Genomic DNA, 24,965 nt, shown 5'->3' with positions numbered 1-24,965 from the left:
GATATAGTGGAATTAGAAAAGGTTCAAAGAAGGGCAACCAAAATGATAAAGGGGATGGAACTCCTCCTGTATGAGGAAAGGCTAAATATGTTAGGACTCTTCAGCTTGGAAAAGAGACAGATGAGGGGAGATATGATTAAGGTCTACAAAATCCTGAGTGGTGTAGAAGCAGTAGAAGTGAATCAATTTTTCACTCTTTCAAAAAGTACTAAGACTAGGGGACATTCAAAGAAGTTACATGGAAATACTTTAAAAAAACTAATAGGAGGAAATATTTTTTCACTCAAAGAATAGTTAAGCTCTGGAATTCATTGCTGGAAGATGTGGTAACAGCAGTTAGCATTTCTAGGTTTAGAAAAGGTTTGGACAAGTTCCTGGAGGAAACGTCCATAGTCTATTATTGAGATGGACATGGGGGAAGCCACTGCTTACCCTGAAATTGGTAGCATTGAATGTTGCTACTATTTGGGTTTCTGCCAGGTACTTGTGACCTGGATTGGCCATTGTTGGAAGCAAGATACTGGGATGGATGTTCCATTGGTCTGACCCAGTATGACTATTCTTATTCTCTTACTAATACTGATGGACCATCACATATTACTACCAGAACACCATGACAGTACTACCAGAGTACCATCACAGTATACCACATTATGATTAGAGTACCACCACATATTACTGCCAGAGTACAACTACAATACTACTGGAGTACCAGTACATTACTATCAAAGCATCATCACATTACTATCAGAGTACCATCACATCATACCACATTACTATTGGAGTAGCACAACATATTACTACCAGAGTACCAACACATTACTAACACAACACCAGCACAGTACCATCACATTATTACTGGAGTACCAGTATGTTTCTACTGGAGTAAGGGTAAGTGTCATGCTTTTGATATTCCACCTTTCTGTGGTAGTACCTGTACATTACTACCAGAGCACCATCACATTTCAACGTGAATGTCACTCATTCAGAGCATAATCACATTACAGCTGGAATACCATCACAATATTATCAGACCACCATATATTACTACCGGTGTACTACCATACTACAATTAGAGCAGCATCACATTACTATTGGAGTACCACTAGTTACTATCAGAGCATTAGCATACTGCTACTGGAGTACCACTCATTGAAAGCATCATGATATTATATTTGGAGTACCAACACATTATTATTAGAGCACCATACATTACTACTAGAGTAGCAATAATTAGTATCAGAGCACCCCCCACATTACTACTGGAATACTACCACATTGTTATAAGAGCAGTATCACATTACAACTAGAGTGCCATCACAATACATTACAAGCAGAGAATCATCACACTGCTATAACGGTGGTATTGCATTATTACTACAGTACCTCTGCATTACTATCTGAGCATATTCACATTGTTACTGGTGCATCATGACGTTACTGTCACATCCGTCGCTCCCTCCGGCTGCTCCTCCGCGGGAAGCAGGAGCCGGCGTCCGCCACAACGAAGGCCGGCTTTCTTGAGGCCACGGCGAGGAGCTGGGGCTCGCCATGGTGATGGCCGCCCAGTCCGGGGCTGAGGCCGGAGGCCAGCGATCGCAGCTGCCGGTCTCTCGATCACCGGCTATGGGGGCTGTGTTTGCGCCAGTAGGGGAAATGGCGCCGAGGCGCTATGGCCGGCGTCTCCTTCACTCTCGGGCGCGGGAACCCGAAGCTCAGCCTCAGAGGAGTTAGATTGGGAGGCCAGTACGGTAGTCCCGCCTGGGAGGTCGGACAGAGCCAATCAGAAGGGTTCTGTCGATAACCAGGTTCTGATTGACCGGCTATGCCTATGGGGGCTGGGCGGTTGAATGCTGAACAGTATTTAAGGAGCGGGCCTGAGATAGGACATTGCTTCAGGTTCTGTTTCCCGAGGCCAGTCTCCATTTGTTCCTGTGCTCCGTTGGTTTCCTAGTGCTTCTGGTTTTGACTTTTGGACTGTTCCTGGTTTACTCTGCTAGCCGCCTGCCTTGACCTCTTGCCTGATTCTGACTACGCTGTTAGCCGCCTGCCCTGAACTGTTGCCTGTTATTGGACGTCTCCATTTTCCATCTGCCCTCTTCTCTCCTGGTCCCAGTCCGGGTCAGTTCGTCAACCCCGCGGTTCCTGAAGTCCCATTGACCGCCTGCAGCTGGGGGCTCAACCCTTGGTGAACGGCGGTCGCCGCGGGTGAAGACTTGGGGTTGCATGGCTGTCCTTTGAGGGCCTTCGGGGCCTTATGGGACCTAAGGGCTCACCTTCCTTGTGGACAAGACAATTACTAAAGAGTACTACAAGGAAAAACATTACTATCACACCTTCACATTCTTACTAGCATGCCATGACGTTACAAGGAAAAGCTTCTGCCAACTAGGGCTGTGCACGAAAAAACATTTGTTGTTTTCTGTTGATTCTCAGACTTTTTACCAAAAAATGTTTTTTTTACCATTATTTCAGATAATTTCATACAATTGTTTTAATAAACAGAATTTTAATGCATGTTAACATGAACTAATTCATAGGTTAATGTTCATTAGATCAATTTAGCAATCAGTAAGTTTTTAGGTGCACCAACAAAGCAAGGGGGGTCTTTTTTAGTGTGAGCTAATGATTAGCGTGTGCTAAATTCTAGAGACGGCCATAGGAATATATGGGCATCTTTTTAAAAGGGCTCTTGAATGTGTATTAATGAACAAATGCACATCCCTAAGACCAAAAGTGTACCTCCCAAATGATGAAGAAGCATGACTGGGGTAACCTGAGGGGGTGACCATGGTTATACAACTCTAACAGCACTGGGCTAAGCTGCAGAAAGTTGTGGATACAACGCTAAACATCAGTGATACAGCACTTCAATATGACTGGGGTACCTATGGTTAAATAAGTACCATTAGCCCTTATTTGAAAGGCTGACCTCCGATGGTAGTATTGTAAGACTACTGTTAAGGTCACAGGCACCATTTTGGTCTCTGGATTCACACTATCTGGCAGGGGTGAGGTGCATTGGCAGTGCTCTGTGTGTGTGAGTAGGGGGGGTCTCAGTACTGGGATAGGAGAAGGGGGTTAGGGTGCAGGTGTGAGGTGCATTGACAGAGGAAACAGTTTAGAATCCTTTGTGAAAAGCTTTTGAAATCACCTGTCAGATGAAAGAGCGGGGGATAAAAGGCATCCATGACATTATCTGAGTTTATCTCACAGGCGCTGATGAATCTAGCAACAAAAAGAAGGAAAAGCGTCTCCCTAGAACCCGTGAAGTCACTGCTGTTCCTGAAGCTTTTAAAGGGGGGGGGGGGGTGTAGGTAGCTAATGATGCAGCCTAGTATTGCTTTCCATATTTCCAGGAATTATGACCCTAGTTTGCCTCCTTAGGAATTTCTGGCAGGAAGTCCCATTAGCATTTGAAGTCCCTTATGAAGGTAATGCCAGGTCCAGCTGAGCTCAGGTAGGCCAATCTCCCTACCATGCTCATGGTGGATTGAGGCACAGCTTCCAAACCAGCAGTTTTTAGACTCTCCATTAACTGCCATTCTTACAGTGATGTTATCTTCTTTTCTCAAATGTTAGCAACAATGTGAACTACCCGTACATCCAATGCTCCTGCTGGGAGAGGTTGCAACTGCAGGAGCTCTGAGCATTCCCCCTCCCTCATACTCAAAGTGCTGTTGCACTAGTCCCTATAGCACCCCCTCCTGGGAAAGGCTGGGACTGTAGGAGATGCGAGTTCCTCACAGCCAGTGCTCTTCCAGCATTAACTACAGCACCTCCTCCCAGGAGAGACTAGGACTGCAGGAGATGTGAGCATTCCCCCACACCCAGGCGCACTCACAGAGCTTCTGCACTATTCCCTACAGCGCCTCCTCCTGGGAAAGACTGGGACTGCAAGAGAGGCGAGCTCCACACAGCCAGTGCTCTTCTACCATTGACTACAGCACCTCCACCTGGGAGAGCCTGAGACTGCAGGAGATGTGAGCTCCCCACAGCAAAACTCACATTTGAAAGGTGGCAGGACAGAAAAAAGAGCCTGAGCACCTGTCACACAACTGGAAAAGAATGAACGGGGGGGGGGGGGGGGTCCCTAATACCAACCTTTTGGGGCACATGACCAAAGAGAGACGTAGTGCAAACTGCAGCTAGAGCTCCAAACATTTCCCTTTTCTGTCATCACCCACTCCACATGCACAGTAGCAACCCAATTCTGGCAGAGAGGTTAAGCGGGATGTGTTTCATGTAGAAATGAATGATTCCTAGATCTGAAGGCCAGATCAAAATCAGAACCAGATTTAAGAGTCGAAGCCCTCACACATATCGCTCTTTGGAACCGGGGGGGAGCACCGGCACCACCGATACAACACTGGTAACTAAACAGGTTAAGGGAGGGGAGCTGGCGGATCTTACAAGCGCTTCTGCTCAAGATGATGGAGTTTAAATAGGGAAGCAGAGACATCCTGCAGGTGCCAGTGCAGATATGTCCTCACAGTGTGCACAGGTAGAACTGGCCTTTTTCTGCCCTGGTGCTACAGTGACACAGGATGGAATCATAGCCTGACATCCTCTTTTAATGGAAAACCAGCTCTGTCCTGATAGAACAAGAGACACAGCTGACCTTTCATCTTTGCAGAGCTCATGCTCTCAGCCCCTGGGATCTCACACACAATGGCGATGGATGGGTTCATGCAGTTTGTGTGAGATGCCAGCATGAGCCACTGGTCTCCAGTCTGTAACAGATTATTTGTACCTTGCTCACTAGCAAAGCTCTTTCTCCAGGATGGGAGAAGGGGATTAAAAGAATTTCAAATGCAATCATAGCCTGAGGACTATAGGAGTCATCCATTCTGCACACAGATTTCCTAAATCCCACAGGATAAGAGAAGCCCAGAGGAAACCTGGCTTTGGAATCCATCTCACACAGGAGTTATCAGCATCTACATAAATATTGACCTATTATTGTCCTCACACCTGATAACAGAATCCTTCCTGAAATACAAATATCCAGCTTCCTGTGTGACTTCCTACGGAGACAGACAGATATCGAAATAGAAACGCGCAGTGCAGGTACACCTCATGGATTCCTCCTCACACAGACACATGCTTCATGCTGTAGAAAATAACCCACTTCTTATGTTGGTGGTACAAGGGATAGAGCAAAAGAGGGTGGGGGGAGGTTCTGAGAAAGGTGGTCAAAATTCCAACTGATCAGAAGACTGAAACATGGCAGTTTTACACAGAGTGCTCCATTGTGTGTACTAGTGATAATATCAGTGCTCCAGTGTGTTTACTAGTGTTATCAGTGTCACAGTGTGTATACTAGTGATAGCGTCAGTGCTACAGTGTACAAAGCAGTGATAGAGTGGATATATCAGTGCTACAGTGTGTAAACCAGTGATCATATCTGTGCTCTATAGTAAATACATATCAATATATTCACATCTGTCATATTTAACTATCTTACATATATATTTGAGCACTATAACATACATTAACATTGCACTGTTTTTAATAGCCCAACAGTGTTTATAGTGGATATACCACAAAGTCAAGTTACTAAATAAAATGCAAGAATACGTATAGTGAGACCTTTTCCTTGGATTTAATCCATTTCTGGAGTGGCTTTCCAGAACCAGCTCCTTCTTCCTCAGCTCAAAACACAACCAGCAGATAAGGGCCTGATTGTATTACAAAACGCCAGTGTAAAGAGTCCACGCCTACCTTAGAACAACAAAGGTGAGACTCCCAGATTCAGCCCCTGGAGCAAGCAAAATGACACTGCACACTTTAAGGCAGATGTAAATGCATGCAGTACTGTCCATGAGTACTTGCAATTTTGTAAAATAATCAGACGCCAAAAATCCACTCCTGCTGCACCCAAACTGTACCTCCAGGAAGGTACAGGTACTCAGTCTCGCATCAACACTATTTCTATGCTCATGTAGGTCCAGGCAACTGTACACAAGTAAAACCATCTTTAGACAGGTTCAAGAACAGGAATAACAATACCAGTATATACCAGTGGTCCAGTATATATACAGGCTCTAGAGCAGAAATGTTAATGCCCATGTATATCAATGTTACAGAGTATGTATGGATTCTACAGCAGAAATGGAAATACTTTTATAACAAATAGGAGGAAATATTTTTTTCACTCAATGAATAGTTAATCTCTGGAATTCATTGCCAGAGAATGTAGTAACAGCAGTTAGCTTATCTGGGTTTAAAAGAAGTTTGGACAAAATCCTGGAGGAAAAGTCCATAGTCTACTATTCAGACAAACATGGGAAAACCACTGCTTGCCCTGGGTTTGGTAGCACGGAATGTTGCTACTATTTGGGGATTCTCTCAGGTACTTGTGTCAGGAAAGCAAAGATGCAAATGGAAGAAAAAAACAATCAATACTGTAAAGTGGGGGAACAAGTCATTTTTTTTTTAGATCTGCTAGTGATAGGAGGAAGTGCAAAAGTGTCATTGTGAGACTCAAAAGTGAAGGGGAGGAATATGTAGAAGCTGATAAAGATAAGGCAGAATTGCTTAACAAATATTTATGTTCTATGTTCACAGCTGAAGGGCTGGAGCAGGACCGCAGAAGACAAAGACAAATAGGAATGGAGGGGCGGTGGTCCCTGAACAACCTTCAGAGGACTGTGTTCATGAGGATTTGGCTAAACTAAAGGTGGACAAAGTGATGGGACCGGATGGCATTCATCCGAGGGTACTGCAGGAACTCAGGGAATTTCTAGTGGCTCCGCTGGCTGAGCTTGTCAATGCTTCTCTAGAGTGAGGAGTGGTCCCGGAGGACTGGAGAAGAGCAGATGTGGTCCCTCTCCACAAAAGCAGATGTAAGGAAGAGGTTGGGAACTACAGGCCAGTAAGTCTGACTTCTGTGGTAAGCAAATTAATGGAAATGCTTTTAAAACAGAGAATAGCAAAGTTTTTGGAATCTAATGGATTATGGGGACATGAGGCAACATGACTTCACTAGAGGCAGGTCTTGTCAGACAAATCTGATTCATTTCTTTGACCTGGTGACCAGAGAGTTGGATCAAGGGATAGCACTAGATGTAGTGTATTTAGATTTTAGCAAAGCCTTTGACACAGTTCCACATAGACGACTAATAAATAAATTGTGTATCTTCGGTATGAGCACTAAATTGACTGACTGGGATAGGAATTGTTGAGTGGAAGGCGAAAGAGTGCTTATTCTAAGGAAAAGGACGTTACTAGTGGTGTGCCGCAAGGGTCAGTTCTTTTTAACATTTTTGTAAGCGATATTGCTGAAGGGCTGTCTGGTAAGATTTGTCTCTTTGCAGATGATACCAAAATCTGTAATAGGGTAGATACCCCTGATGGTGTGGATAACATGAGGAAGGACTTAGCTAGAGGAATGATCTGGAATTTGGCAGCTTAGATTTAATGCTAAAAAATGCAGGGTCATGCATTTGGGCTGCAAAAACCCGAGGGAAGGGTACAGTTTAGGGGGTGAAGAACTGATCATCTTAAGGTGGCCAAAACAGGGAAAAAAGGTGATGGTGAAAGCTAGAAGGATGCTTGGGTGACTCTGACGAGATCTCATTTAGAATATTGTGTATAATTGAGATGCAGCTTCAAAATGATATAAACAGGATAGAGTCGGTCCAGAGGGCAGATACTAAAATGGGCAGTGGCCTCTGTCATAAATCATATGGGGACAGATTTAAAGATCCCCATATGTATACTTTGGAAGAAAGGCGGGAGAGGGGAGATATAAAAAGAGACATTTAAATACCTATGTGGCATAAATGCACAGGAGGCAGTCTCTTTCAACTGAAAGGAAGCTCTAGAACGAGGGGGCATAAGATGAAGGTGAAAGGGGATAGACTCAGAAGTAACCTGAGAAAATACTTCTTCACAGAAAGGGTGGTGAATTCATGGAACGGCCTCCCAGTGGAACTGCTAGAGATTAAAACAGTATCTGAATTCAGGAAAAGTTTGGACAGAGAGGAAGGGAGAGTAGCTGGCGTGAATGGGCAGAATGGATAGGCCATATGGTCTTTATCTGCCTTCATTTTGCTCTGTTTCTATAGATAAGTTCTAGAGCAGGAAAATCAATGCAAGAGCATATACAGGGTTTACAGCAGGAATTTCCGTGCAAGTGTTTATCAGTGCTCGGGTGTGTTGGAGTTAGTGTGGCAGGACTTGCCTGTCTTTATCAGGGCTGCAATGTATACAGCACTGCTCCTGCGCATTTTACAGTGCTGCAGCATATAGAGCAGGGAATGTGGCTAGATATGGTCTGCTGATATACACACACCCAGGCAAGCTTGCTAAGTGCTGCTGGTAATAGACAAATCCATCAGTATCCACCCTTGGTACATGAATACAATCATGTTAACGCTTCAGGGGCTAGACTGCATGACTAGAGGGAAAGGAAATACAGAGAGAGAATGAAACAGACACCACAGGAGACAAACAAGACACACACAGAGACACAAAGAGAACGGGAGCAGACAGACAGAGAGACAGGGACAGACAGTGTTGTTCTGGTACCTGCATTCGTCTGCGTCTGATGATCCCTGAATCATCCATCGCTTGTAGCAGGGACCGGCAGCTCCTCCGGCCCCTGGTGAATGAGAGGGAGGAGGAGGAGGGAGGAGGGAAGATGCAAGCCTCCTTCTATGCAGCTACATGGAAGTTGGCATCAGCCAGACCGCACAGATAGGAGAATTAAGCCAGTCTGCTGAGCCTGCACCAGCAGTGCTGCAACCCCCACCCTTCTTGCACCCAGGGGAAAGGGATGCCCTGATCCCACCATCAAGTAATAACCCCTGCTTTGAAAAGAAACCAGCTGCCTACTTTCATAGCACAAGAAACATCAGGCCTAGGTTAATGGGGGGGGGGGGGGGTCTTTCGATTCTTATGACACAAGATGGATGGGCAGATAGAAAGTAGGAAGTCGCCTAGTACCAGGGAACAGTCTCTTTCTCACCTTGTCTGCCCCATATTTCATCTGAGCACTCAGCTCCATCTTCTCTCCAGTAAAGGCCAGACTGCTGGGAAAAAGAGAGAGAGAGAGACCAGTAACAAGAACCCAAGAGACATCCACAGGAGTGGAGTACTGAGAAGAGAAGCAATAACCCTCCGAGCCACCCCATTCCCAGGGAAAGGACTGACCCTATCCCTTCTTCAAGGAAAGTAATGACCTTTTCCCCTCCCCCACCTCCTACACCCTGGACCTATGGGAAGCGTAACCCCGTGCTATGTGTCCAATACGTGATCAGAGAGAAGTTTAGGGACATCAGGATGTGATGATCTCAGACCAAGTCTCTCTTTGCTCCATATGAGCAGTAAACACAAATTCTGCTGGAAGATCCTGTGAAGCATTAAAGCTGTTGTCACCTGTGCCAGATCATTGCACAGTGCACTGGTCACACAGCTGTATGGCAGCAGGACAAGCTGAGCCAGTCTGCATGATGCTGGGACTTCATAGCTCCTGATATTTTCCCTTGGGAAACTGGAACTACAAGTCCATGGATGCAACAATGAGTGGGGTTAAATCCACAACAAGATCAGCCCATCCCTTTTAGCCTAGTGGACTCTCTGATCACCTTAGGCTGACTGGAGTCTGGGTGTATGGGAGGTGTTTAAATTGTATTTAATTCTCAGTGATGGGGCTCAGAAAAAAAGCCTCATGCTTAACCCCGAAATAAGATCTTGGGCACAGCTTTAATCTGGTTGCAGTTCTTCAGTTCAGTTCAAATGAGTGCCTGCTTCTGACTGCTGACATCAAGAACCCACTAAGGAGGGTTTTCCCTGAAGTCAGCATTCAGTGCACTCAGAAGCCCACAGCCTGCAGTGTAACAGCGTGATTACAAACTGAAATGAAACCAGGCCAAAATAGATGAATGCTGTGTCCCAGAAACCTGCATTACATGGCAAAAGAAACATCCTTCCTTGGCTTGGAGGGGGAAGCTTTAAGTTTATCCTTTCAGCCTGGAGACTGACAGACAGCAAGAAGGTCTACGGCTGTGAAAGGAAAGCATGGGCTCCATCTTCACTCCAGCAAAGCCAGGATTGCTGGAGATTCACAGCAGAAGGGATAAGGAAAGAGACACCAGCAACAGTAATCCCAGAAAAATTAGAATAGGAGTAAAGCAGCAGGCAGTGGAAGGAGGAAGGTGCTGCTTCAGCCTGAGGGTCTCAGGAGCTTTGCTTGTTTTCACATCACAGGTGTTGCTGTAGCAACAGGATAAGATCTCTCAACTCCTTATCTGAGCTCTGGCAATGCCCAGGGAAGAGGGCAGCAGATGCCAGCTCAGAAGAAGGCACATGAAAATACACACACACACAAACGATTCATACCTCAAATGCCCTGGGAAGCTTTTTCCAGTCTAGAGATCCTCTAGCTCAGCGCAGGCAGTGAGAGGGCAACAGATTGTTTTTACATTTCCCACAAATGCAGCATCTGTCTGTCCAGCTGTAATCGGTTCCTGTGCTGAGACAGACTCTCTGCCTTAGGTATCGGATGTGTGGGCAGTGAGAGGCGGTAACGCCACATCCCTTCTCCATTATTCCTCCTGTCCTACCCTCCTCTGAGTTGTCCCTTAGTTTCCCTAGATCCCCAGCATGCTGGGATGTGAGCGGGAGCTACAGGATGCTTTGTGCATGTTACAACTTGTTAGCTCTGCTTCAAAAACATGGGAGCTTTCATATTCTCTCTCTTTCTCATTCTCAAGATCAGCATATTAACCACCTTTATGAAAAGATTCACCCAAGGCAGTGTACAACAGGTGGATAACCATTAATGAACACTCAGGGCCAAAGCCCCTGCAAGAAACCATGGGTTTTCGATCCAGGTTCAAAAAAACAAGCGATGCTAGAAGGAAATCACATGCAAATGAGCTGCACGCAATTTCAACAAGCAGCTCGGTAGATAAAGCACCAGCACATGCGTAGAACAGTCACCTGCTAAGCAGTACTTGCGTAGAATGGTCAATCATAGAACGGGAACCTGTGCTATGGACGTGCCTCCACAGCATTTCACTGCTACAAACCGCTTTCATATACGCAAACAAGCAATAATGTGAATGTATGAAAGCCGTGTGTAGCTTTTTTTTCTTTTTCAAAACTATGTGCTTTTTTTTTTTTGAGAGAGAATATTGATCGTGGTTGCCTGGCTTTGGTTTTGCTCTACCAGTTATTTGCACTTTTTCATTTTCAAAAATGGGTTGTCTACATCACTCTCTTCATTTCAAAAGAATTCACTTGTGTTAGGTCACAGTTCTCTGCCTTTTAAAATACTAATGGAAATACTCACAGCAGACTGCTCCAATGAGAAGCCACTGTCATGCTATGACAGATCCTGACCTCTCGTTAAATTTTCCTCATAAAAAGTAGTGGTTGCATTCCGTGTATAACTCAGAAATGGCTGTTCATCGCTCGGAATGTGCATTTGAATAGTAATTAGCTAATTGTAATATATTTGCATATGATTTCCGTTGTCTGCTACCGTGAATGGTGAAAAGCATTCAGAACCCCTTTGTGCATTTCTCACTGAATGCCGTGCTCACCAAATTGGCCAGAACCGGTCAAAATTGCATGTTGGTAGCACAGACCATTTTGTGCATCTGGCCCTCAGTGGCTCCCCACTAACAAAGGAACTGGAAGATGTAGAGGAAGGTGGGACGTTTGTAATGTACATCAATCAATAAAAAGAGACTGTAGCAAACCCTGGGAGGCAACATGTGAAAGGCTTTTCCAGCACATGTTCTCTGTAGGCAACGCAGAGCCCAGACCACTAACTTCCAGACTAATCCCTCTCCCCTGGTCCCCTCCCCCTCTGCTTTACTTTTCCCCAACTATCCATGAATCAGAGACAAAGTAGAAGTAATCCTTATATTATTGCAAGGAAGTTCATTGAAGGACTCACTTCCACAAGTACAGTGAGATTAGGTTTGTAAAGAAACCAACAAGGAATTAATACACAGAGGTGATCCCTGCTGTACTTGAAGGAATGAAGCAAAACTTTCCCTCACCCCACACTTGCTTTTTCAGACCTTACAGCCATAAAAAAGAGTCAGCAAGAACCTTGTGTTCCCTGTTCATGAATGATAGGTTTACTTTGTGTCCATTTCTGCAGAAAACCACATGGATGATGCCTGGGAAACCGCAGCACTTAGCAGGACCTCTCTCCACAGAGCTGAAAGTGTCCTGGCCAGGCCATGGAAGCTGCCTAAATGTACAGCACGAGCATAGTTTCAAACAAGATCTGCATAAGGCTGAGGATGTTGAGCTTCGAACCTAGCTGCACTAGGCCTACCTTCAGGGAGCTGTCCACAGTGCTGAAAACTAAACCAGTAATGCCTGACCTTCAGAAGAATTTTCCAAAATGAAAGAAAAAACTGTGGGACCCCAGGCTGGACATCATAGAAGCCTTTCATCCTTCTGAAAACTAATTCCTGCTGGACTGTGCTATGCAAGAAATTTCCATTGCTCTGGAAACTGAGCAACCTAGGCTAAATTTCACAGGTACTCTCCATGGAGATTAAAATTAAGGGAACTAGGGAAAGTGTTACAAGAACTCTCCACAGTGCTAAAAACTGACTCAGTGCAGAATAGCCACCACTGGAATTCATCTAGCCAAGGCTGAGCCTCACTGGGCTAGAAACTGACCCAAACCAGGCAGACTTGTCATGGCTTAAAAAAAAAAAAAAAAGAGAAGAGTAAGTTTCTGGAATTCAATGGACTGCAGGATGCAAGGTAGCTTGCTTTTGCCAAGGGATGGCATAGCTTCTGACACAGTTTATTTAGAAGTTACTTTTGTGGAACGGAGTGCCCTAGATATGGGCCTAACATGACTGACTAGGTTAGAAAGTGGTTGAATAGGAAATGACAAAGGATAGTGGTAAATGGAGTTTACTCTCAGGATAGGGACGCTACTGGTGGTGTGCCACAGGTATCAGTCCTTGGTGCATTTCTTTTTCACATTTTTCTGAGTGATATTGCAGAAGAGCTGTTGAGCAAGGTTTGCTTCCTTGTAGACAAAATATGGCATAAAGTAGAGGCTTTGAAGATGTGAATAACAATAGCAAGGATTTAACAAATGGTCCAGAATTCAGAAGCTAAATTTTAATGCTAAAAAAGGCAGAATCACACATTTGAACTACAAAACCCAAGGAAGTACTTCAGTACGGGGGGTGAAGAATTTCTGTACACATAGACTGGGACCTGGGGGCAATCGTATTTGATCTTAAGGTGGCCAATTAATCTCTCTCATGCATATTCATTTTGGATATCCTAAAAACCTGTCTGGGTGTGTCCCAAGGATTGTGTTGAGAACCTTACTCTGGAACATTGGTTCTCAACTTTTCTTCTCTTGTGACACACCTGACAGACAACGCTCATGTATGTGACACATCAAACACTACAATTCACAGCTGAATAAATCATGCCTATATATTTTATTGTTTAACTATAAGTGTTACAAGAATTAATTTAAAATGTAACAAGAATTAATTTATCTTGGGGGAATTGCTCCCTGAGCACTAGCTGATATTTATAAGTTTTAAGATATATATTGAATAATTCTCCACCAGTTGCCCTTTAAGGCAACACGATCCACAATTGCAATGAATAAAAGAAATTAAGTATATTTATTGGATTACATTAACCTGCATTACCAGGTTTAAGAACATATGTAAAAAACAGACCATATATTTAGCTTCAAAAGGAGTTTATTTAATACAATTGCAGTGAGAGGTGAGAGTCTTACAGAGAATCTGTGCTTAAAGTAAGGTAGCCGGTTTAAATATGAATTATTAACTTACAGAAAAGTCTTTGTTACAAAGCTGAGTGATGAGCACATGGCACATGGTCACAGGAGAGAAGGGTTGAGCTGTAGGTCCCCAGAGCAGCAGATCCCAAGAAGAAGAGCCCTGTGTCTGGAACAGTTTCTGTCTTTTATACATTGCAAGTTGCAGGAGGATGTGATCACATGAACCTCAGCACTTGCTTCCTGGTTTGCACTGGACAATTTGCAAGGCATTATGGTTAATGTAGTCTATTCATATGATCACATTATAAGTCTTTCCTTTCTGCAGATGTCCTGGCGTCTTCTTGTCTGATAGCTGATGGGAGGGGGCAGGTATACATCTGATGACAGGCAAATGTTTTGTTTATGGTTTTCCTCTGTCTTCAGTACCTGGATTTACATTTTTCCAGACCCTCTGTCTGCAGTTGTGTTTAATTTCTGCAGAAGTCTTGATGAGCCTTCAAGTATCCACCTAGTCAGTTTTTGTTACCAGTCCTTCAGGTGGGAGGAGAAGGAAGTTTTATATCTCTTTGGAGCAGTGCCTTTTGTCTCTGTTAAGTGTTTGTAATTGACTAGCCCTGCTATCAGAAGTTCCCAGGAAAAGGGAGGGGAAAGAGGGGCTTGACATGAAAGCCAGTTTCATTGCTGCAGTTTCAATACGTTTTTAAAGTTGTATTTTTATATTGGTATATCTGATTTAGCATAATCAATAATTATGCTACATATATTTCAATAATCCTGACAATTAAACTGATACCATAACATAAGATTAGTATGAATTTGCATATACCATATCAAAACGCTGTATGCAACACATCAATTCCATATTTTTCACTTGTTCTGCAACAAAGCAAATATATATTCAAATTCTGGTGTCACCTCAGTAACAGTAACACAAAATCCCTCCACTGCCAGACACTGTGAAGCAACACAAAACCCTGCAAAATCTACTCAGAAACTACATAGCAAACAGAATCTATGGACAGCAGACCTGCAACATCTTCAGTTGGGGCTGGAGGCAGCAGTTATTATTAGGGTTGTTGGGTTACATGTCCTACAGCCCACGATTATTGCTACAGTGGCCGAATTACAGAGAGAGATTATGAGTGTGTGTGTGTATGAGAGAGAGAGGGGGGGATACAAAATATAGGGGCAGATCTCCACATAATGCAAATGAAGTATCATAGAACCACAGCACAGCCTGATTCTGGAAGAAATAGGAGTTGAAAAACACAGGGAAGAGGATAGACAGATACAATATAAGAAATATTCTTTTACGGAAAGGGAGTGACTGCTGGAACAGCCTTCTAGAGAAGGCAGTGCAGGCTGAGACAGCACTGAAATCAAGGCAGCATGAACCAAGCACAAAAGGATCTCTGAGTAGAAAGGGACAGTAGAACTCAGCAGGTGGTGTGGATAGGCAACATGATCTTTATCTGCCATTAAGTTCCATGTGTCTGTCATATCAAACTTTCTGTTCAGAAATGGGCTAAAGAAAGAAAAGCTTTATAATGGTGGACAAAACTAACCCTAATCAGGCAGTGTCAAAGGAGCTTTCCAAGGTACTGAACACTATCTACAGCTGACTATGCCTGGGGTGAGCTTTTGGTGGTACTGAATCTGACTGTCCCAATACAAACTCGCAACTTTTTCTGCTTCCTGGTGCTGACTACAATAGTTTAGATCAGGGGTCTCCAACCTTTTTCATGTAAAGGGCTACAAAGTGAACTTGAGAAAGCTCCAGATGCCACCAAAAGATTTAGGCTTACACGTCTTAAATACTAATTTTGATTCTACAAGGATATATTTTTTTAAAACTCACCTTAAAACCCATACATGTGACTCCTGAATAACACACTAAAGAGATATCATTACTGAGAAACCTGTGTCTGCATACTGTTCACCAGTCTAGAGCAGGCTGATTTAAAGCAGTACTGAAATGTCATTCAAACCAATTAAATATTAACCACAACCAGATGTATAGGAGAAAAATGCTTTACTTGTACCACATTTTTTTCAGTCATTTAAAAAGGGATAGTGCACAACAGTATGGCATCCTTAACTCACTGTAGCCCTCATTAGAACATAAGAATAGCCATACTGGGTCAGACCAATGGTCCGTCTAGCCCAATATCCTATTTCCAACGGTGGTCAATCCAGGTCACAAGTACCTGGCAGAAACCCAATTAGTAGCACCAATCCATGCTACCAATCCTGTGCAAGCATTGGCTTCTCCCATGTCCATCTCAATAACAGACTATGGTATTTTCCTCCAGGAACTTGAACAAACTGTTTTTAAACCCAGATACACTAACCGCTGTTACCATATCATCTGGCAACAAGATCCAGAGCTTAACTATTTTTTGAATAAAAAAATATTTCCATGTAATTTCATTTAGCGTCCCCCGGTCTTTCTACTTTTTGAAAGAGTGAAAAATCGATTCACTTTTACCTATTTTACAAATGGGACCTAAGATTCCAGGGGCCATAAAACCTAGATATTCCTGAAATAGGCACCTCAGCTTTGGAGATAGCAGTTGGGATAACAAATAGCCCTTACCCTAATTACAAAAATCATTGCATGCCAGTGCCGTGTCCTCCTTCTTCCTCATTAGGAGGGGCTGTGATTCTTCTTGACTTCCTAAGACTAGGCATGGAAGGGTAGCTTAGTGGTTAGAGAAGCAGAAAACCAGGGATCAGACAGACCCCACTGCTCCCACTGACCCTCTTTAGGATCTCAGGAAAGCCCCTTTTTCTGCTTCCTCAGGTAGAATTTGGGGAAATACCTATTGTACCTCAAACTGACAGAAGCAGGTAGCACCTTATTAACTAAACGATTTATTGAGGCCACTTCGTCAATTTTGTTACCCCAGAATAACACAGCTAAGAGAAAAACATCCAACTGGTGCTTTATGACACTTTTTGGATGAGTTTCTTCTCAAAACATCCAAATTGGTATTTTCAAAACCTATTTTGCAGACATTTATCTATGCAATTCGTCTGCAGTGCATCCAAATCACAAGGGGGCATTTTGGGGATGTTTCAAAGGTGGGATTAGGGTGTGCCTAACACGTGGACATTTACAGCCATAATGGAACAAAGCCAAAACGTGTAGGGTGAAAACTTCAATGTTTTGGTCTAGACCTATTTTTCTAACAAATAAGACACATAAAGGTGCCCTAAATTACCACTGGAGGGATTCAGGGATGACCCCCCTCCCTTACTCCCCCAGTGGTTGCTAACCCCCACCCCACCGCACAAAAATGTAAATAAAAATAGTACTCACCAGCCTCTGTCACAGCCTCGGATGTTATAGCCACCCAGGTCCATTAGAGTAGCATGCAGGTCTCTGGAGTAGTCTAGTGGCAGGTGCAGTGCACTGTAGACATGTGGACCCAGGCCCATACCTCCCCCTACCTGTTACACTTGTGGTGGAAACTTTGAGCCCACCAGAAACCCACTATACCCACATTTAGGTGTCCCCTTCACCCATAAGGGTTATTGTAGTGATGTACAGCTGAGCATTCTGGGTTTTGGAGGGCTCAGCGCACAAGATAAAGGAACAACGGTGAGCATTTTAATATGAAGTCCACAGCAGTGGCCCCTAGGGTGCCCCATTGCTCTCCTGGGAAGTTTGGGGGACCAGTCTACTAAAAATGCTGCCCCTCCTACATCCCAGTGGCTTGATTTTGTGCATTGTTTTCAAAAATGGCCTAAAAAGATAAATGCACAAAGCATGAAACTTTGTTTGAAATGGTATTTTTTATAAAAAAAATAGATGTTTTTCTTTTTTCAAACATGGTTACATTAGCGCAAAACATCCAAAGTCCAACTTAGACTTACAAAGTTATGTGGAGGGGCATTTTTGATATGACGTCTAAGTACTTTGAAAATACACCTCCAGGTGTCTTTAAATTTTAAAGATGGCAAATTATCACTGTGAACTGCTGAGCAAGTTGTACACAGGAACAACAAACATTGTTTGAAATGTCTGTATGCAAATGCCAGAAGCCTAAGAAATAAGAAGGGAGAGTTAGAATTTATGATAAGATAGATATAATAGGCACCTCTCTGAGACCTGGTGGAAGCAGGATAACCAGTGGGACACTGTCATACCACGGTACAAATTATATCGCAGTAATAGGTTAAAAGATAGAAAACAGAGAGTAGGGTTAAATTGTCAATATTCTCAATGGAGAAGGGTAGTTAGTGGGGTTCCCCAGAGGTCTGTGCTGGGACCACTGTTTTTTAACATATGTATAAATCTAGAGATGGGATAACTAGCAAGGTAATTAAATTTGCTGACGACACAAAGTTATTCAAAGTTGTTAAATCGCAGGAGGATTGTGAAAAATTACAAGAGGACCTTACAAGACTGGGTGTCTAAATGGCAGATGACGTTTAATGTGAGCAAGTGCAAAGTGATGCATGTGGGAAAGAGGAACCCAAACTATAGCTACGTAATGCAAGGTTCCAAGTTAGGAGTCACTGACCAAGAAAGGGATCTCAGTGTCGTTGTTGATGATACATTGAAACCCTCAGCTCAGTTTGCAGCACATCTAAGAAAGCAAATAAATTGTTAGACAGGAATGGAAAACAAAATGATGCCTTTGTATCGCTCCATGAATAGTGAGTGCAATTCTGGTCACAGCATCTGGAAAAATATATATTGGAATTAGAAAAGGTACAGAGAACGGTAATGAAAATGATAAAGGGGATGGGACAACTTTCCTATGAGAAAAGGCTGAAGCGGTTAGGGCTCTTCAGCTTGGAGAAAAGATGGCTGAAGGGTGATGTGATAGAGGTTTATAAAATAATGAGTGGAGTGGAATGGGTAGATATGAATCGCTTGTTTACTCTTTTCAAAAATACTAGGACTAGGGGGTATGCAATGAAGCTACTAAGTAGTAAATTTAAAACAAACTGGAAAAAATATTTCTTCCCGTGTGTAATTAAACTTTGGAATTCATTGCCACAGAATGTGGTAAAAGCAGTTAGCTTAGCAGGTATTAAAATGGACTTGGGAAAATCCACTGCTTATTTCTAGGATAAACAGCCTAAAATAGCATAAAATCTGTTTTACTGTTCTGGGATCTTGCCAGGTACTTGTGACCTGGAAAACCTGGCCACTCTTGGAAACAGGATACCGGGCTTGATGGACCTTTAGTCTGTCCCAGTATGGCAATGCTTATGTTCTTATGTTATTCTATAAATCTCTGCTCCTCAACTCAGCCCTCGGAACCCACCCAGCCAGTCAGGTTTTCAGGATATCCACAATGAAGATACATGCACTGCCTACTGGGAATATCTCATGCATCTTCACTGTGGTTATCCTGAAAACCTGACTGGCTGGGTGTGTCCCTATGACTGAGCTGATAAATGATTACAAATCATGTCACAATACTGGGAGCAGAAGTTTGCTTTTCTCAACCAGATGAGAATTAAGCATCACCACTCCAGCCTGACTTTTCCTTTTTCAGAGAGATCTGAAGGAGACACAAGCTGCTCACTGCTGTATGGCTTCTGCAGAGCAGCTCATGGATGTGTCATGGAGGGGTGGATGTGGACTGATGCAGTGGGGAGGGAGGGGTGGGAGGAGAGGAGTGCTGAGTCTCCCTCCCAGCATCCCCAGCATTCAGACTAGCAAAGGCAAAGCGTGTGAGAGAGGAGCAGAAGCTACTGGTAGCACCATCGGACCATCCCAGAAAACCAGCAGCAGGAGGCTCAATTACCCCCATTTTCCAGAGGTGGACTGCAGGTAAGAAGACAAGGTCCCTAATCTGGCACCTGCAGGAGTCAGCTGCTGTCTCACATAGGACCACTGCCCTGGAGTGAAGGTTCCTACCCTCCTAGAATTAAGGAAGCATCCCAGGTGAAGGCAGAAGGGGCCACAGGCTGCAGTGTGTTCCCTATACATCTGGCGCCCCATAGCTAGGAATGAAAGAACTGGCGAATGGGATTTTCAAACGCACGTTGCTCTGGAATTTAAAAATGAGAGGGGGTGGGGTGGGGTGGGGGCAGGGATCAGGAGGGAGGGGAATTCAAGAGAAAATGCTCATACATGTATTCATAAGGCCAGGCAGGTTGGCGAGGGAATGAGGGCAACACCCTTTTCAAAAACATGGACAGAAATCATTTGTCCCACTAAAACAGCAGTGACATCTAGAGAATGGGGCCACCACTCAACCTACACAGACATGCCAGGGTCCCTGCCCCGTGGAGCTAACCATCTAAAATGCTATAAGCTATCCTGAGCTTTACTTGCAAAAAAAAAAAAAAGTTTGGCAAATGTACTATGGAAAAACTGGTGTGAATGGAGAAATAGGATTAACCATTTGAAGATGGCCTCAACAGGGCTGTGGAGTCAGTACACCAAGCCTTCGACTCTGTCTGACTCATTCTGATATTACGCTTTAATTTTTTTTTTTGTTATATTTACCAGTACTTTAAATTCAAGGCAAAAATATAGATAGATATATATAAAATGATAAATTTACCATATGTTATAATGTAAGTTTTTATTTTGAAGCTGGAGTCAGTACATCTTTACCAACTCTGACACAACAGCCCTGCTCAACAAGGTGGATTTGGGGGCTGGATTTAAACAGATCCACAAAGGGGCTTGAAGAGGTCTATTCCAGGCATACATAGCTGTCATGGTTTCATGACATTCTTTTTTCTCAAGGAAGATTTTGAATTTTGCAGGAGCCAAAGTAAATACAGGCAGCCTAGAGATGTGCACAGGGGTGTAATCTTGCCCCTCTCCCCCCCCCCCCCCCCCCCCACCACCATCAGTTTGGATCCATCCCCACTCCATCCCGGGTATAAAAGGATCTTTCATCACCAATATTGTGGATTTCCAGCTGTCCCCATCCCCACCTGTAATGTAAACCTCCCGTCTGTCTCTCTCCATCCCAGGCTGCCATGAACACCCTATCCCTGGCACTGGCATCAGCTTGCATTTTGGTTTCGCTCTACAGAATCAATGGTGACCTGGCTGGAAGATGCCTCTCAGGTGGCAAGCACAAGACTTCCCCCAGCCCCGAGATTCAGCTCTGGGAGTGCCAGCTCTATGCGGACAGTGAGTTGAAAACTGAGAGGTGGGGGGGGGGGGGAGACAGGTAGATTTTGTGAGCAGGGCCTGAGGTTCAAAAGCACTGGCTATAATTGGCCACAGATTTAAAACAAAGACTAGAAAGGAATTTTTCAGTCAAGACACAATTAAAGAACAGAATCTGGTGCCAGAGATTGAGCACGAAAAGGGTTGGGTATGTTTCTGAAGGCCAAGCTGATTAACTGCTATTTAGCCAGACAGCGTTCAGTACAATTTGGCATCAATGAACCATTGGTCGCACACAGCCTGGCACTTCTTAAACCCTTGAGCCTTTACCCTTCATGTGCAGTGAGTGGGGACAAGCAGCGAGTGTGTGTGCCAAGGGGATTAATTTAATGCGGCCCCTCTAAGTATCACACCTAAGTGACACTGACAATGACCCAGAAGGTCCAGCCTGATTTAGCTCAGGGATTAAGGTTTAAATCCTGCTTAGCTGAGCAGTGGCAGAGACCATCTGTCCAAAAACACAGCAAGGCCTGTTAGATGGTGGCCTTCAGCGGGGATAATTACTTCTCTCCCATTCTTCTTACCTGTGAATTTCCCCCAGACGCTTGCTGCTCAGAAGATGTGGCCGAAGACCTCTCCTCATCCCCCATGTCCAGGGTCAATGACATTCTCTGGAATCGCTGTGGAAGTTTCAGCCCCAAGTAAGTGACAACATTAACCAGTGCAATGCTTGGAATCTAGAGAGGGGAGGGAGATGAAGTCTGTCCTTATGGTTCAGCTGGCTTTCGTTATCCTAGACCCGAGTCCAGCCTACTTCAGCTTCTACATCACAGTAAAAGTCTGATGGAATCTCTCTCTCTCTCTCTGGGCCCTCAGGTGTGAAGAATACCTGAAACGCATCGAATGCTTCTATCGCTGCTCCCCAACTGCCGCCCTCTGGTCCCACCCTGAGCACCCCACTGCTATCCAGGGTGTCCCTCTGTGTCTACGATTCTGTCACCAATGGTAAGTCTCTGGGCTTCCGCCATCGTACCCAGGCACCGCTGGAATCAGACTGGACATGGATGCTAGTGACGCAGGGCTGGGACACAGGTACGAGATGGACAATGCAAAGCTCTGCTCTCTCTCGCTTGCCTCCATCAATAGTAGTTCTTACGCTCTAAACTTTCTAATTTAATTGTAATTTCTCCTCTGATTTTATTGGAAGCCACATTGAAACCAAACATATTGGGAAAATGTCAAAGTAAATAAATAAATACAATAAATACTATCCTGAAAAAGGAAACTGAAATGAAAGTGAGATTTTTTGGAACGGGAGTCCGTTCCTCAATCGGTGAAGCTGGTTGCCTAGCCCTCAGCTGTGTCTGCAGCCTTTGAAATCCATGTGTAAAACTGGACGGTCTCTCTCTTCCATTTGCAGGTACGATGTATGCAAAGACGACTTGACGTGTGCCCGGAACTGGCTGACAGACTGGCAGTGGGGCCCGGATGGCAACAACTGTACCAGAGACTGCATTACATATGGCCAGGTAAAGATGCTCACAGCTCATGGAAGCAGGAACCAAAGGACAGACTCTCTGCCCTCACCTAAAATGCAAACGTATACCCAGTCATAACGACTTAAAGCACTCAGCAAGAGCTGAACCCATTCTACCTCTGAAATCCTGGGCTGAGGAACAAATGGACAGTGCAGCCAGAACAGCGATGCATTTTCAATTCAGACAGAACCTACGGCTGCCCAGTACGTACCCACCGGAGCCCCTCACGACCTCCACATTCAACACAGTAACACAGGGACCAGAAAGGACCTACAGCTGCCCAGCCAACCCTCATGGTATCCACACCTAATATTTAACTGGTGAACCCCACCACCTCCTATTCCTACGTATACAAGCCATGAAGCACAAACCACCAAAATCGACTCCGGCTTCTTGCCACTTGCAGTTATCATTCAGATCTAACCTGAGAACACAGGGGTTCGGGGGAGAGGTGGGAAATCAAAATACAAAGAATTTAAAAATCCAATCAAAGAGAGAAAATAGAGGAGGTTGGACAGCGCTGCTGTGCCACCAGGTATTTTTTACTGTTTGATCACAGCTGAGTCAAAGTCCCTCCCTCTGAGCTAAAGGAGTCATTCTCCCAGCGGAACCATTAGGAGATACCTGTCTAATCTAGTTGCTCATCTCTCGCCCCTTATTACACAGTCACAGTCCCCCCCCCCCCCCCCGGAGCTCCGTTCACTGGATAAATGTGTCTTATCTCTACCCTTCTCCTCCACTGCCAATTCCAGATTCCGTTCTTTTTATCTTGCTGCATCATATGCCTGGAATAAACTTCCTGAGTCAGTATGTCAATCTCCATCTCTCCCCATCTTCAAATCTAGGTTAAAAGCCCACCATTTTGATGTTGCTTTTAACTCCTAACCCTTATTCACTTGTTCAGTACCCGTTTTATCATTCCCACCTTATCTCTTATTTGTTCTGTTTGTCTGTCCTAATTAGACTGTAAGCTCTGTCAAGCAGGGACTGTCTCTTCATGTCCAATGTACAGCGCTGTGTACGGCTAGTAGTGCTATAGAAATGATAAGTAGTAGTAATTCACAAAAATAGCTTTTGTTTCTCTTTTCCAGATGTACAAAGATGGGCAGGAACTGTGCGAGAACATCTGGGGAGATTCCTTCGTAGCCATGCCAGATCCCTGCCAGTGCCTGACCCTCACGGCCTCTGACCTGGAGCTGCCAGGTCCTCACTCTGAGGAGGGAGACAGTTCAGAAACAGCAGCCAGCACTAAGCTAGTGGCTAAACCAGGGAGACCCTGCCCAGTGAAGCGCTACTCGCTCTTTCAGAAGCTCAAGGCCTTCATCCACAAGCGTTCAGTGTTTATGGAGGACGTAGAGGGCAGCGGAAGTGGGTTCTAACTTCAATCCTCCCTATACCTCCTTCTCTTCCCCTTCCGAGCCCCAAATAAAAAGAAAACTTGCATTCTTCTTGCTGAAAACCCAATGTTTGTGATCTATGCACTGGAAGAAAGCACAAGAATAAAACCGAAAAACGCTCTTATCTAGTATCATGACATTATTGTACGTGATAGACAGGATGAAGCCGAGAGCAGCCTGCATCTGCAGAACTGAGGAAGCACCTCAAGAAATTACAGTACAATGCACAAGGGCTGGCAATTTTCCTGAGACAGGAGTTTGTAAGTAACTCTGCAGACCTGGAGGGACTCTGGTATCCCTACAGCCCCCGTGCTCACACAGAAATGGATTTAGTACATGAACAGATGCTGCATTACAAGGTTTGCCCTGTGACTTAGAAAGTACCTGGCTGTAAAAGGAGCCGAGACTCTGCCTCCCATCTTTCATACCACCAATTTCACTTTTCTCTTCCTCTGCATTAGTGCTGACCTCACAGGAAGAGTGCTAAAACCCCCAGTGTATGCTCATCACTGACACACACGCCTGCTTCCTTCCAGGCCTTCAACATGTTTGTTATACAGCATGTGTGCGATGCACAGTGAAGGAAACACTAAATATAAGACATGGATGCTAACAGATGCAATCCTTCCCTGCAGCACCCCTGCTATTCCAGTATGAGACTCACACACAGCTCTGCCAATGCACCTCACTCCTGCCCTGCAGACCCCCTTGCTATTCCAGTACCGAGACCCTCACATATAGCTCTACCGATGCCTCTCACTCCTTCCCTGCAGCACCCCGTTCCAGTACTGAGATCCTCACACACAGCTGTCAATGCACCTCACTCTGCTGCAGCACCCCTGCTACTCCAGTATGAATCCCTCACATATACACAGCTCTGCCAATGTACTTCACTCCTTCTCTGCAGGACCCCCTGTTCCAGTACTGAGACCCTCACACAGAGGTCTGCCAATGCACCTCATTCCTTCCCTGCAGCACCCCTGCTATTCCAGTATGAAACTCTCACACATAGCTCTGCCAGTGCACCTCACTCCTGCCCTGCAGAGCCCCTTGCTATTCCAGTACCGAGACCCTCACACACAGGTCTGCCAATGCACCTCATTCCTTCCCTGCAGCACCCCTGCTATTCCAGTATGAATCCCTCACACACACACACTCAGCTCTGCCAATGCACC

At 44.6% G+C, this 24,965-nt stretch overlaps 1 protein-coding gene across 1 annotated transcript; it reads left to right on the top strand.

The window, feature by feature from the left end:
- Positions 1-1,551: 1,551 nt before the first annotated feature.
- On the top strand, positions 1,552-23,772 carry RTBDN (retbindin). Its single transcript, XM_030194705.1, has 6 exons — positions 1,552-1,647; positions 20,714-20,876; positions 21,457-21,556; positions 21,732-21,860; positions 22,276-22,384; positions 23,485-23,772. The coding sequence occupies exons 1-6, from the start codon at positions 1,552-1,554 to the stop codon at positions 23,770-23,772; spliced, it is 885 nt and encodes a 294-aa protein (XP_030050565.1).
- Positions 23,773-24,965: the final 1,193 nt, after the last annotated feature.

This window comes from Microcaecilia unicolor, chromosome 3 (assembly GCF_901765095.1).
Source record: "Microcaecilia unicolor chromosome 3, aMicUni1.1, whole genome shotgun sequence".
NCBI classification, from domain to species: Eukaryota; Metazoa; Chordata; class Amphibia; order Gymnophiona; family Siphonopidae; genus Microcaecilia; species Microcaecilia unicolor.
The sequence above is the reverse complement of the archived record's forward strand: the minus strand, read 5'-3'. Positions and strand labels throughout refer to the sequence as shown.

What these genes read in the sequence shown, in the direction of transcription:
- RTBDN (XM_030194705.1), top strand. Translation starts at nt 1,552, where the DNA reads ATGGTGATGGCCGCCCAGTCCGGGGCTGAGGCCGGAGGCCAGCGATCG. An exon ending in GTGCCAGCTCTATGCGGACA is followed by an intron (nt 20,877 to 21,456) that starts GTGAGTTGAAAA and finishes AATTTCCCCCAG; the next exon opens with ACGCTTGCTGCTCAGAAGAT. An exon ending in CTACGATTCTGTCACCAATG is followed by an intron (nt 21,861 to 22,275) that starts GTAAGTCTCTGG and finishes TTCCATTTGCAG; the next exon opens with GTACGATGTATGCAAAGACG.